The sequence below is a fragment of the Saccostrea echinata genome, unplaced genomic scaffold (genome assembly GCF_033153115.1).
Source record: "Saccostrea echinata isolate AGI-Se365-2 ecotype Australia unplaced genomic scaffold, CSIRO_AGI_Sech_v1 ptg000029l, whole genome shotgun sequence".
Classification (NCBI taxonomy): Eukaryota; Metazoa; Mollusca; class Bivalvia; order Ostreida; family Ostreidae; genus Saccostrea; species Saccostrea echinata.
This window is the reverse complement of record NW_026889778.1, coordinates 5868564-5883657: the sequence shown is the minus strand read 5'-3', so window position 1 is coordinate 5883657 and position 15094 is coordinate 5868564. Positions and strand designations below refer to the sequence as shown.

Sequence of the window (15094 nt, the reverse complement as noted above, 5' to 3'; positions counted from 1 at the left end):
CTTTGAATATTATCAGGAAAGTCTTTATTTTCAACATAAAGCATTATTATTCATTTCACAGATCTCCAAAAAATATTGAAATTTCAAAATGTCACAAAAAGGTGTTGCACTCCTGACAATTTTGGCATCATTTTTGGGCATAACTTTTTTTGTTAACTGATATATCAACTAGATATTTGGTAGGTATTTAGACACTATCTAAAGACATACGGGGTTGGTCATGTGATCAAATACCATAAAGCACGAAGGGCTCTATTTATTGTAGATTTGATCACTCTTCTCATAAAATGAATGTTTTATATGTAATTTTCCCTCCACCGTTTGTTAACGAATGACAAGGACGTCAATTAATAAACTGATTATACATTGATGGATATGAAACAAATGATTTTAATATAAACACATCTTTACATATGTGTTTCAATCAATATTGACTAAAATTGTTCATTTGTAAGTCAATTAATATCGGTAGAATGATTTATCAAATAAATATAGGATCTCCTATGGTTTGTGGTTGGATAAGATTTTTTTATCCAACGAGTTGTGTGTTTTTATCCCCGTGTCTTGGCGAGGGGAAAAACACACAAGGTATTTCATATTATATGTAGGTATTTCATGTTTTAACTGTTTTATATTTGTAAATCAACAATATCTGACTTGATCAAATGCACACAAAAACTATTGTGACGTCACACTGTGGATATAAAAACGATATCCTATGATGTATATCCACCGTATAACGGTGTAAACATGTGATAAAATTAACTAAAACTCTAAACAAACTGATGAAATAAAATAAAAAAATCAAATAAAACTTTGGACCCACCCTCGATACTACTTATCATCGTCCTTTACACCCTATGGTGTGTAGGGCAGCAACAAACCTCCTCCACTCTTGCCTATCCTGGGCCAGCCTAGTTAATGATCCCCAGATCTGGTGCATGACTTTCATCTCACTTTTCATTGTCCTTCTCCATGAGGCTCTAGGCCTTCCTATCTTTCTTTTGTCCTCTGGTGTCCAGTGCAGTCCTGTTGTTTTTGTTGACTGGTGGTCTTTTAGTATAACATGTCCTATCTATCTCCATGGGCGTTTGGTAATGATGGTTCCCATGTCTTCTTTACATCTGCTCAGCAGGTCTTCATTTGTAATCTTCTTCGGCCAGAATATCCTAGGTATTCGGCGGAGGAATATGGTGTGGAAGGATAGTAGTTTGGTAAGATCTGACTCTGTCATTCTCCAGTACTCCGATCCATATAGGGAGTTTATACAACACAGTTCTGATAAAAACCTCAGCTTGGTGCTGGTGCTGAACTGTGCAGACCTCCAGATGTTATTCATTTCTCTAAATACTCTCCTGGCCTTGCCCAGTCTGCTGTGGATGTCCTCCTTTGTGCCGCCCTCTAGTTCAATGATGCTACCCAGGTAAATAAAGTTGTCCATCTGGCCTGTAGTTCTTCATCACTGACCGTAACAGGAGCAGGGAATTCCACATTAAGTGTCACTGGCTTTGTCTTCTTGGTGTTGATACGTAGCCACATCTGCTGTCCGTAGGTTTGCAGTCTGTTGGTCTTCTCTTGGATGTGATGGTGTTTGTGAGACAGCAGCGCAAGGTCGTTCGCAAAGTTCAGAGTCTCCAAAGTTGAGAACTGGCCCCAGTGGATTCCCCTTGGAGATCTTCTGTCATTTTCCCCATGACCCAGTTGAATACTACTGCAGACATCACGCATCCTTGTCTAACTCCGTTTTTTTTTTTTTTTTTTTTTTTTTTTTTTTTATCGAAGAAGGTGTTGTTGTGTCTTACTGAGCATCTGAAGCTGCTGTAGAAGCTCTTGATCTGATGGACCAGCTTGGGTGGAATTCCATAATGACGTAGGATGTTCCAAAGGCTATCTCGATGTATCTAAGTTCACGAAGTTTACATACAGTAGTTTTTGCCACTCTGTGCACAACTTCTTTATATTGCAGAGTTAAAAAAGACCTAGTCAGTACATCCTCGTTGTTGCCTAAACCTTGCTTGATCCTTCCTCAGTACAGCGTCTACAGCATTTGACATTCTTTCAATGATTATCTTGGCCAGGATCTTACTTGGCAAAGGAGTGATTCTCCTCAGTTGTTGCAATCGCTCAGATCTCTTTTCTTTGAGATCTTAACAATCACCCAACCTAAACCAATCACCAGGCACTTTCTCTCCTTCCCACACAGCTGTGAACAGTGGTCGAACAGTGGCCTGAGGATGTTGGCTGCTATTCCAGGGTCCGCCTTAAATTGCTGTGCATCAAGAGTGTCAAACCCTAGTGACTTACCGTTCTTAAGGGTCTTGATTGCATCAATTATCTCATCCTTGGTCAGTGGGTCAGTGTTGATGTCCAGATCCTCCGTGGCTTCTGGTATGACAGCTGTTTCATCAGGTGATGGTCGATTAAGTAGTTCGCTGAAGTCTTCACCCAATCTCTTCTTGTTCTTTTTCTGTTGTCAGTAGTGCCCCATGTTTATCTTTAATAGGTCCTCCTGTGTTTCCTCTAAATTTACCACACACTTGTTTTGTGATGATACTACTTGTACACCTGTTAGAGGGGTACATGAGTAGTACTCATCTTATTCAAAGTCCATTGGTCTAAACTTTACTTCCAAATTTCTGATCTGAGACAAAGACACTTTCAGTTAGACTGTTCATGAGTATTCATGACCATTGTAACAACGAAATCTCTGACTGTCTGTTTTAAGGTACCATAATTTACTTTTCTTTTAAAACACATTGATTCAATATTCATAATAACTAACTTCTGGAATTAGTAAACTGAATGAAAGAGTTTTGGAGTGAGAGATAAAATCTATATTGCAGAGTCAACATTTATAAGACTCATTACATATAAAGAAAGAGTCCAGCTCTGTTCCACAAATAGGTACAAATATATGTTCTGGTCCCAAGACCATAAACTGAGAACAGACTTGTCAAAATTTTGATTTTTAATATCTTGAGTTTTATCTAATGTATTTGCGTAAAAATTTGCAATTTTGTATAACATTTCAATTCAAACATATGATGAAAATTTTGTTTCATTATCAAAATTATTTTCAAAATTATTATGGCTTGAAATTTTGACTTAAGTCTGTTCTCAGTTTATGGTCTTGGGGCCTGATCTACAATTTAGGTTTATTATTTTATTCTGAAAATTGCAAACATGAAATTTAGTAATAATTTCTGTTTATTATAATGTCAACATATATGCATGTTTAATATAAGTTATACTTGTATTTCTTTGTATTTTATAAAGGTCTAAATCAAGGGGAATAACTCTTGAATTCCTCAGATGTGATGTAATGATGTTTTAGGACTTGTTAATGTAAATTTACTATTGATGCATTGTGAATGAAATATGCATTGTATTTCAGGGCAATGACTGGCCAATTGATCAAATAATAATGATGGAATAAAAATCATAGACAATCGAACCAGCATGTGTTTATTTCATCTTTAACCCCTGCTACAAGTGTACTCATTATGCTCTTTTTAATCGCACACTCTGTCCAAAGCCCTAAAAAGAGCTAGATTCACTTTATCCATAAAATGGCCCTCCCCATATACCAATTAAATGACCAAGTCCCAGTGTCCTATTTCAAACATCAATATAAAGTAGAGACTTAGTGCTTGCGTTTTTTTAAAAAAATGTTTCCTGTGAAAGTCCAGGTATTGAAAAACAGGCTTCATGAAATTGCAATGTTCCTAAGTTTTAAAGAAAGTGGGTGTATTTGAATACCTTCTGATAGGAATTAAAATATGCCCACCCCTCGATCCAAAAAATAAAACATGGATTATAATCTTCTGAAGTTACAGTGATACTTTATCTGTATCACTCCTCATCCTAAGCATGGCAAACGGGTCCATGCAAAATTCCAAATGTGCCTCAACCAAGTGATGACCCTGAATGAAAGGTATCTGTGAATGACAAAGGTTGTGATAGATGAAATATTACCTGCCATGGTGAGAGGAGGGGCATGCCCGGTTACTTGCATCACTTGTCATACCCAGGCAAATGCATGTACTTTTCAAAAGACAAAGGTGTGGACTAATGGTAAAAAGATCGAGAAAACGTCTTAAGAATTTGAAATCCTTTATTTATCGCTAAGTTGGGCAGTATCAGTAGCACAGTCTTAATTTAAGTTCTCCAAATGTTAACAAAGATTGGTTATTAAGAGTAACTACAGTGTATTTTTGATTAACAAATGTGAACAACAGTTGCCGTTGGTTATTTGCTTTACAAGTAGAATTGAAGATTATAGTTATAACTACAAGATCAGCAAATGAAAGCGAATATGACAAAAATCCAATTGTAGATTTTCATCTGTGGTCCTTTGATCGCCTCTATAGTTTCTTTTATATTCTGAACTAAGTTTCCATGTTCAGCAAAGTTAACAGTGAATTGTAAGGTCACCATAACACTTTTTCTGTGGAAAATACTTTACTAAGAAAAGACCTGCAAAAGATAGCATGAAATTAAGATACATATATAATATTATGAATTTACATGGGCCTGTACCTTGTGCCATCCATTGTTATCACATATGATTATTATTTTAGTTTAACATGGGTATTTACACATTACTACGAAGTGTAGATACGATATTTCAAGTGATAATATGTGTTTTATTCCAATTTATTTATAATCATTCGCTTTGATTGAAAGTGAAAGTAAAAACATGCCGTTTCACAATGAGAATGTGTTGTTTACATTCATTCGGGATGTTGTTTTCGATCCTTGTGGCATTAAATATGTGTTATTACGCACAGCAGTGCTTACCTGTGTTTATTAGATGTTTTACCATCGATCATAAGCAATATTTTATCCATAATCCATATTTAAAGCTCTATTGTGCTTCGATTTCCCTCCAAGTTTCATTACTTCAGCTTGAAGTTTCGCACGCGGAACTTCGTTTGTTAGCCGCTCGCTGATTGGATAGCGACCTAGCTCTTCTGTGTATATAAACAAACTCGCTGAAGGTGTCAGACTACCAAATTTTACCAAAAGGACAGTTAGATTTCGGAGGTTAACCTACAAGTATAATGGTCCAGAAGGTGTTTCTCAATAACCCTTCTATATTACAGAAGGTGAATATTTTCTAGTAATAGTGTGCACCTTCTCTAGTTACCAGAGTTACAACATACTCTCCTTTCGTAGTTCTGTTTATCTTAGCAACGTCTGCTACGCCCCTTCATTCCCATACAGTTGCACCTTCGTATCCAAAGTGGTGCACCTTCTATTTTTACACCTTCCCTACGAAACCAGGAAGTTCCAAATATCGCGTATGTTTTATGTACTTTTATACAATAAATTATTATATATTTCTTTTATACAAAGACTTTCTCTTGTTTTGTTGACTGTCAAAAGGTACAGAGCCCACGTATTATTATAACGAAATGCTGTAGAGTACAGGAAAAGTAATAATTTATACCAGGTTTAATGCAAATATTTAGACACAGCATATTTTCGTTGCAATATTGATAATGTAAATTGAAATGATCGTCATAAAATGCATCAAATAAACCAGTAAACATTAGAAAAACACAAATGGTACACAGGCAAATTATGACAAGTTTAACATTATACTGGTATATGTTGATTTCATGTACTGGATCAACTTCACTTCTCCTTTTTCAAATAATCCCACCCACAACCTCCCCTCATTGTCCAAACTCAGTCCACGAGGCTTGCATAAATCACAATTATCCACACATCTCAGGAACTGGCCATCTTGATCCAGAATATGTAGACAGTTATTTTTCCAATCTGTCACAATGATCTGACTCAATGAGTCCGTCACTAGCTCATTAGGATCAAATGCTTCCTTACTTTTGGCTGGTGTACCATCGAATCGGAATCGAACTCTTCCTGTTTTGTCCACCACTACCACTGTGTCCGCATTACGATCAGAGACACAGATATCTTCATTGTTGTTCTCTGCTACAAACAGCATATAGTCACCGCTTCCATAGATTGGTTTTTCATACTCATCTTTAAATATTTTCTGTTTCACTTTCTGTCCCTGATAACGGACAATCTTATTTTGATCTCCATTATACAGATTAACCAGTATGTCGCCTGATTTAGTACTGCTCAGTCCTGCTGGTTTCCAGTCATTTGGTGTTGTGATCATTAACTCTGACCTTCCATGTCTGTAAATGTTAACAGTTCTATTGTTATAATCACTGTACATGAGTTCTCCCTTTCTGTTCACTGATATACATATCAGTTCTTCCTCTTTAGGTTTTGGGCTATCATCAGAAGAGTTTAATGTTGGTGTAACAGTATCATGTACAGATCCATGCATGTCAACACATCTTATGGTTCTTCCTTTTTCACTTACCCAAGATTTATCAGCTCCAACACAAACTACTCTAAATAGTGGTTTAATTCCAGTAGAAAATGTGGCAACAACTTTGGCTTTGTCTAATAACTCTTTCGTAGATGTCTGTGCCAGTGTAGCCTTCCATTCACCTAGCTCAATACTGAGTTCTCTCCCTTGAACTGTGTTGGTTCTCAATAAAGGAATGAAAACGTCAGTGACTTCAGGAATGTCTCTGTACTCTTTCACTTTCGGTTTGAAGTTGTTGACTTGAGACACTTCATTGGACTTCAGCATCTTCTTGTTTTGATCAACTGTTTCGATCATGTCTGCAATCAGGTTGTTGAGTTTGGTTTGGCGTAATTTCAGTACGGCCATGTGGTCATCCTTCATGGATTGGTTCATAGAACTCAGTTTATTGAAGATGATGTCCACTTCTTGGTGCCAAACTTGTCTTTGTTTCTCTGTTTCTTTCTCAAGTTCAGCATATTTATTCATAAAATTGGTTATCCCTGTTTCTGTATCTTCATTTTTCTTCGTGGATCTCGGGAGAATACTAGATTCGATTTCGTGAATTTCCTCCTGGATTTTCTTTTTCTTTTCATTGAATATGTTTGTTATATCTCCCACCTTGTGTCCATTATGGGAAGTGATGACACACATCATGCACACAGGGACATCACACTGCTGGCAGTGGGCCTCACATCTCCAGTTAGGGTGAAACCTGCACTCTGAAAAAATTATCTGTATAATTCCCTCCTTGAAAGAAGCGATTTCATGGGTTAATGATTTCTGTTTCCTTACATGTTTGTTAATACAATCTTCACATAAACTGACTTGACACCTGTTGCAAAAATGCTGGATAGGGTTGTCACAAAAGTCACATGTGTTGACTTTCTGAGCACAGGAAATCGAAATATCTGTAGCCATTCTCTTGCTTGATTGTTGAAACTTTAATCTGTAAATAAATTGTTTTTACAGGAAATTGTTATGAGGCATGATGTATCTCAAATACGATATTTTATTTTTGGAAATTCTGGAACTGATCAAGGAAAAGATTATGTAAGGGTCATCATGATTACCAGAAACTTAAGATTAAATTATAAAAACGTTCTACTACGGAGTAACACTAGAGAGGAAATGTCAAACATGACAGATTATGAACTCCAAAGTTCAGGGATGCGAGTGAACATTGTCAAATAATATGAGTAATAAAAGCGAACATTTCAGCCGGATTTCTTTTTTCTTGTCATTCAAGATGTTTGTTATATCTGTCACATTGTGACTTTTTCGCTCATTTAGAGACGTCATATCGTATGAAGATGATGGGCTTCGAATTTAGACCTATACTCGGCACTCGGGGCCATTGAGCAGTAAGGGTTCTTTATCGTGCCAACGCCTACCTTGACAGGGACCTCGGTTTTTTAAAGGTCTTATCCGAAAGACCCGTGACTTTCAATTCTTAAGCCGGGCGGTTGGCGATGGAACAGTCACTACCTTTGTTGAGGCGGTGCGGCAACAAGAATTGAATCTGGGCCTTCCGATCACGTTCGCGAACTCTCCACCACTATTCTACCCTGGCTGCTGATGTAATTTTGAATATTTAAATAATCAGTACCAGATCCAGATTGGAGGGAGGGAGGGGTCAGGGGTCTGGAGAAATCTCTCTGAAGGATTTTCAGAGTTATTGAATTTAAATCATCAATTGCAAGTGACTAAAAATGACCCACATAGGAACCCCATTTGCTTATCAAAAAACTTTTTGCGTCAATTTTTTATGTTTTCCTAGAAAAAAATTCTTACATCCGCCTTTATGAAAACGTTAATTGAAATATCTCTTTTTTACTTACTCGAGAAAAATTTGTCTTTCCTTTTTCCAATTTTTATTCTGATTCATTTATATATTTACTTGTTTATTTATCTATCTATTTATTTATTTTTGGGATGGGTAAATTCTGGTTTACATAGTTAATGTACAAGTGTAAAGTGTCAAATGGAAAGTAAATTTCTTTTAAAATGGTATAATACATAATTATTGATCAAAGCAAATATGGTAAATCAGAAAATATAACTTGATCAGCTAAACTGTTCTTCTAGCAGCCACCCCGATATTACGTAGACTATGATTTTACTTTCAGTCTTTGTCAAACCGGAAGTATCAGATTTCATAGTTGTTATCAGGATATACAAATCAGATAACCTGTAGATCACTCCATGATATCCATGCTTAACTTATTTGTCCTTTCAAATACATGTATTCAAGTTTCTAACAGACAACACAGAACAGAATTTCAGAGAGCCTGATAAAGAAATTAATATTCCTTTGTAAATGTTTCTATTGAAATAAATTATCACTTATTATTTATCAAAAAAAAATTTACTTACATGTGTAATTCTAACAAACTCAACCCTTTCAAAAGTAGAAAATTACTCAAGAATGAGTACTTCTTATTTGATATTAACAAAGAAGCTGTTGATTTTACTTTTAATCCTTTCTATCTATATTGTTTTGTTTTAAATTTATAATATGTTGTTCACAGTCCTGTAAAAGCATAAAATCGCAGGATTTCATAACATCCGCATTTTTGAGCCTTAAGTTGATTTTCTCTTTTCAAAAGTAAGAAAGCGTTGTCTATTTTCCTCTTCATTCTTCTTAGATAATGGCACTTATTGATTCCATAAACTTTTGGTAAAAAAAATTCCATCAATAGAGTTCTTGCTCTATGTTGCTTCGTTGAAATGGTTATTTACTTCAACAGTATTTTGATTTGATTGTTCAGAATAAAGGAGGTATATCACTGAAAGATGATCAACTTTTCTTCTTGGTTAATAATCACATTCGCTTTGTCGGTATTCTTTTAGCATTGCACGTATTTAATCTTCTAATATTAGGGTCTCACGTAACACTGTATTTCGCAGATTGTAGAAAGGTAGTTATGTTAGGTGATATTTTTTCCAGGATTTTTTTTTCTAAATGAAAAAAATAAAAGATGACGGATAATGCACGACCTCATAAATCCCATAAACATTACAAAATTTTGAGCAGAACATAAAACACGGACGCCTGGAAACTCCAGAGGTAGGATTAGGTGCCTAGGAAGAATAAGCATCCCCTGTCAATCGGTCACATCCGCCGTGGGTGTTTATATTGATCAGATATATGAAAAACATAACTTGTCCGCCCTCACCATCAAAACTGTATACATGTAATTCTGTGTATATGCAAACACGAAGAACACACGTCGTACACGATCATATTCTGAAATGTTACATTATAAGTTTATTTCATGTACTGGATCACCTTTACTTCTCCTTTTTCATACAATCCAACCCACAACCTTTCATCGCTGTCCAAAATCAGTCCTAGGGGCCTAGATAATTCGCAATTATCCACACATCTCAGGAACTCTCCATCTTGATCCAGAATATGTAGACAGTCGTTGGTCCAATCTGCTACAATGATCTGACTCAGAGAATCTGTCACAAGCTGATTTGGATCAAATTTCTTCTTCCCTATGGCTGGCGTACTATCGTATCGGAATCGGACTCTTCGTGTCTTGTCCACTACAACTACAGCGTCACCATTACGATCAGAGACACAGATATCTTCATTGTTGTTCTCCGCAACAAAAAGGGTCCATTTACCACCTCCATAGATTAGTTTTTCATTTTCGTCTTTAAATATTTCCTGTTTCACTTTCTGTCCCTGATAACGGACAATCTTATTTTGGTCTCCATTATACAGACTGACCAGTATGTCTCCTGATTTGGTACTGGTCAGTCTTGCTGGATTCCAGTCCTTTTGTGTTGTGATCAATACCTCTGTTTTCCCGTGTTTTACAATGTCCACCGTTTTATTTTCATAATCACTGTATATTAATTCTCCGTTTTTGGTCACAGAGATATCTTCAGGGTGTGTTTTACAAGAAACAGTCTCCAGTATAGACCCGTTAATGTCAAGACAGTCTACGGTATTGTTTTCTCCACTTACCCAAGCTTTATCTGATCCTGAACAGGCCAGTCTGTATAGAGGTTTAACTGCAATAGGAAAAGTGGTAATAATTCTTGCTCTGTCTAATAATTCTCTTGCAGATAAATAGGATACTTCATCTGTCAGGTTGGAGAGTGATGAGTCTGATGACTGTGTCAGTGTAGCCTTGTATTCACCTAACTCTATACTGAGTTCTCTCCCTTGAACTGTGTTAGTTTGCAGTGCAGGAACTGACACATAAATGTCTAGACCAATATTCCTGTATTCCATAAGTCTAGATTTGAAGTTTGTGATTTTGGCAACTTTATTGGACTTGAGTATTTCTTTGTTTTCTTGGACTGTTTTAATCATGTCTGGAATCAGATTTTTGAGTTTGGTTTGGTGTGTCTTCAGTACAGCTAGTTGGTTATCTCTCATGGATTTGAGCAAAGATCTAAGCTTATTGAAGATGCTGCCTACTTCTTGATGCCACAATTTTCTGTGTCTCTTTATTTCTTTTTCAACTTCATCAAATTTTTTCATTGCTAGTTCTTTGTCTTTTTCTATATTTTCATTTTTCTTCATGTAACTGGGAATGATATTGGATTCTATTTCATGATTTTCTCTCTGGATATTTTTTTTCTTGTCATTAAAGTTTTTTGGTATGTCTCCCACGATATGTCCATTATGGGAAGTGATGACACATTTCATGCAGACAGTGACATCACACTGTTGACAGTGGCCCTCGCATCTATGATATGGGTGAAATTCACACTCTGTAAAAACATGTTCTGTCTTCCTGTTCTTGAAAGGAACAATGACATGTGTGTGAGGCCGGTGCTTGTCCACATGTTTACTGACACAACCCGCACATAAACTGACTTGACATCTGTTACAGAATTGTTGAGTGGGCGTGTCACAAAGGTCACACGTGATGACTTCCTGAGCCAGGGAGATGGGAGTAGCCATTCTTTAACTTGATTGTCAAAATTTGAATCTGTAAATAAATTATTGATACAGGAAGAAATTGTTTAAATAATTGTAATTTTTTTTAATCTGTAAGATAGAAATTTGTAGAGGGCATTAAAAATCCTCAACTTTGAGTTTTAAACTTCAAGTGTACAAAGTTATACACATGCAAGCTCATCTTTGAGTTTTAAACTTCAATCTACAAAGTTATACACATGCAAGTTTCTGAAATGTTTCTAAAAACAGACAATATACTAAAAAGTCTATAAGCAAACTACAAATGAACCTGGATAATAAATATTGATCACAGCAGGTGTCTACGTCAGAAAATGTACCTTAATCAGCTGGCCTAACGTTCTTAATTCTAGCCACCGCCCTGATATTAACTAGACCAGAGTTTATACTTCCGGTTTGGTGTTTATTCTTCGTTATCATATCATAGATGATGATAAGTAAAATGTCGATCACTTTATAAGTTGTTCTTCTTATCATATATTCTAGTTTCAAATAGAAATTATTTTACTAGTAGATTTTTTCCATTTATTTTTTACTGAAAAAAATCATCATTCTTTATATTGATGAAAAATTGAAAATAAAATACTCGTATATATTTTTACTTACCTACGCCCCCTTTTCAAACAAGATGACCATAGGCCACATCATTCACCTGAGCACTGTGGCTAGGAAGAAAGCAAATCTCAGTTCAATATTGAAAAGCTTTAATGCATAAGTGGTCCCGACCTACCCCTAAAAAAGAGAAATTTATTCCTCCCAAAAAATGTGAGCAAGATTTTCATATTTTTTTTTCCTATGAAATTGTTACCTTCAGTAAACATTGAAAATTGTAGTTATTTATCAGTTAAGCCATTTAAATGCCTCATGTTTTCCTTTGCAAACATATTAATATATCACATACATCATAAACCAGATTTGAAAAGTAAAATATCAATTTTTTTTGTCGTAGCGTTAGAAATTTTATCATTGTACATGTATCTGTAAAGATTTACAGCCACTGAATATATTTTCTCCTTTATTTCTTATAAAAACTCGATTCCAATTGACCAACTCTAAACTACATGTGGTTAGAACATGTTTTCTAAAGCCATCTAAAGCCATATCTAAATGAGAGAGTTTTAAAAAAGTAAGCTCTTCCATCAATGCAATGCACGGATCAATGATATAATATTTTATGTACTTATATCCACTTAATACAAATAATTTATACAGATATAAATATAAGCATTGAATTGTCGATCTTTGAATGTCAATACGGACATTAAAGTTGCAAATGTTCCAGAAACAAAAATTAGACTCACGTGGGTTATGTTTCATCTATGGCTATTTTTCTAAATGAATTTTTGTTGTTTTGTGGACATTCTTCATGTTGCTCTTGATTTTCCGTACAAATTCTATTTATGGTCATCTTTTGAGAACAAGAGGCCCAAGGTCCTTAACGGTCACCTGAGTATAATACAACAATTTAGAAGTTAAATACACTGATAGATGAAGCTTTGTTGCCCTAAAGCAAGAGAAGTAGGAAGATCAGCATCAACAAAATAATTAGTCTAGTATTCAGTATCAACTCATAACTTAAGTTCTAATCTGTCCCCCACTTAAAATTATCACCATGCAGACTATTAACAAACTATTAGTGCTTCTGTACTATTTATAAACCCATATTAAGACCTCTAGCATTGACCTCTCTTATGGTCTTTGAAGAACTTTTAATAAGATAAGTTATTTTTGTCTCATTTTTATTTATCTATTACTTACAGGTCTGCCTGATTATTAAAACTAAGAAAGTACTTTTTGAATTATACGATAAACATTCTTACATAATTATCTTATTCTATTAATCTTTCAAATACATTATTTACAGTGATTAATTATCAAAGGTGAATGGAAAAGGGGAATAACTTCTCTCAGTAGAATACAAATTAATAGAGCCCTGTCCAGGACCAGAATGCTTAGACAAATTGTCCAGATGTTCAAAAATCTGGTAGAAATACGCTTACTTATATCATTTAAACTTTTACTCAGCTTGCTTCCAATATGCCCAGAAGCAGAGAAGAATTTCACAGGTACAGTGCATTTTCACTACAGATTCAAAAAAGCCTTACCCTAACACCAGAACCCAAGACCAAAGGTCAAGAAATTTACAAATTTGGAAGAGTTACCCTCATCATCATAACTATGGACTTCAAAGAATTAACACTTTTCCACTATATTATCAAAAGCCCCCCCCCCTCCTCGTTATGCCAGAACCCCTGACCCTAGGACCACAAGATTTAAAAATTCTGTTCGAAGCTCCCATCTTCATCATAGCTAAGCAATTTATTTATCAGCTCAACACTAAGGAGCAGGCAGGATTAGTTAATGATTAATTAATAGAGTTAATGCATTTTCACTATATAATCAATAGAGCCCCCCTCCCCCCCCCCCCTCAAGAACCCCAAAAACTGAGGCCATGTATTTAAAAATTTTGGAAGAGGCATCCTTGCCTATCTTAATCATGCATTTAGTTTGTTTAAATAATCTCCAGTAGCAAAGAAGAAGATTTTCATAGAATCAATGCATTTTCACTATATAATCAATAGAGCCCCGCCCTAACACCGGAACCCCTGACCCTGGGGCCATGAAATTCACAATTTTTAAAAAGGCATCCTTATGCATCATAACCATGCACTTAGTTTGTTTAAATAATCTCCAGTAGCAGAGAAGAAGATTTTCAAAGAATCAATGCATTTTCACTATATAATCAATAGAGCCCCACCCTAACACCAGAACCCCTGACCCTGGGGCCATGAAATTCACAATTTTTGAAAAGGCATCCTTATGCATCATAACCATGCACTTAGTTTGTTTAAATAATCTCCAGTAGCAGAGAAGAAGATTTTCAAAGAATCAATGCATTTTCACTATATAATCAATAGAGCCCCACCCTAACACCAGAACCCCTGACCCTGGGGCCATGAAATTCACAATTTTTGAAAAGGCATCCTTATGCATCATAACCATGCACTTAGTTTGTTTAAATAATCTCCAGTAGCAGAGAAGAAGATTTTCAAAGAATCAATGCATTTTCACTATATAATCAATAGAGCCCCACCCTAACACCAGAACCCCTGACCCTGGGGCCATGAAATTCACAATTTTTGAAAAGGCATCCTTATGCATCATAACCATGCACTTAGTTTGTTTAAATAATACCCAGGAGCAGAGGAGAAGATTTTCAAAGAATTAATGCATTTTCACTATATAATCAATACAGCCCCGCCCTAACACCAGAACCCCTGACCCTGGGGCCATGAATTTTACAATTTTGGAAGAGGCACTCTTGCTCATCATAACTATGTACTTAGTTTATCATCTTAATGCCCAGGAGCAGAGGAGAAGATTTTCAAAGAATTAATGCATTTTCACTATTTAGTCAATAGAGCCCCGCCCTAACACCAGAACCCCTGACCCTGGGGCCATGAAATTCACAATTCTTGAAAAGGCACTTTTGCTCATCATAACTATGTACTTAGTTACTTTATTTAATACCCAGGAGCAGAGAAGAAGATTTTCAAAGAATTAATGTTTTTTCACTATATAAACTATAGAGCCCCGCCCTAACACCAGAACCCCTGACCCTGGGGCCATGAATTTCACAATTTTGGAAGAGGCACTCTTGCTCATCATAACTATGTACTTAGTTACTTTATTCAATACCCAGGAGCAGAGAAGAAGATTTTCAAAGAATTAATGCATTTTCCCTATATAATCAATAGAGCCCCGCCCTTATACCAGAACCCCTAACCCTGGGGCCA

At 35.7% G+C, this 15094-nt stretch overlaps 2 protein-coding genes across 2 annotated transcripts in view; both read right to left on the bottom strand.

Moving 5' to 3' along the window:
- LOC133194883 (uncharacterized) overlaps positions 1-11282 on the bottom strand; it is a 79742-nt gene extending 68460 nt beyond the window's left edge. Inside the window, exon 1 of the mRNA XM_061330784.1 lies at positions 9028-11282. Coding sequence (XP_061186768.1) covers positions 9624-11282 — 1659 coding nt within the window. The 3' untranslated portion in view covers positions 9028-9623. The remainder of the gene's footprint in view (positions 1-9027) is intronic.
- Positions 1799-7273, bottom strand: LOC133194884 (uncharacterized). Its single transcript, XM_061330785.1, has 4 exons — positions 5669-7273; positions 2305-2467; positions 2011-2146; positions 1799-1901 (listed from the first exon to the last, which is right to left on the bottom strand). The coding sequence occupies exons 1-4, from the start codon at positions 7271-7273 to the stop codon at positions 1799-1801; spliced, it is 2007 nt and encodes a 668-aa protein (XP_061186769.1).
- Positions 11283-15094: the final 3812 nt, after the last annotated feature.

What these genes read in the sequence shown, in the direction of transcription:
- LOC133194884 (XM_061330785.1), bottom strand. Translation starts at nt 7,273, where the DNA reads ATGGCTACAGATATTTCGATTTCCTGTGCTCAGAAAGTCAACACATGT. An exon ending in ACAATGAGGGGAGGTTGTGG is followed by an intron (nt 2,468 to 5,668) that starts GTGGGATTATTT and finishes TACTGACAACAG; the next exon opens with AAAAAGAACAAGAAGAGATT. An exon ending in CTGAGGAAGGATCAAGCAAG is followed by an intron (nt 1,902 to 2,010) that starts GTTTAGGCAACA and finishes TCGTGAACTTAG; the next exon opens with ATACATCGAGATAGCCTTTG.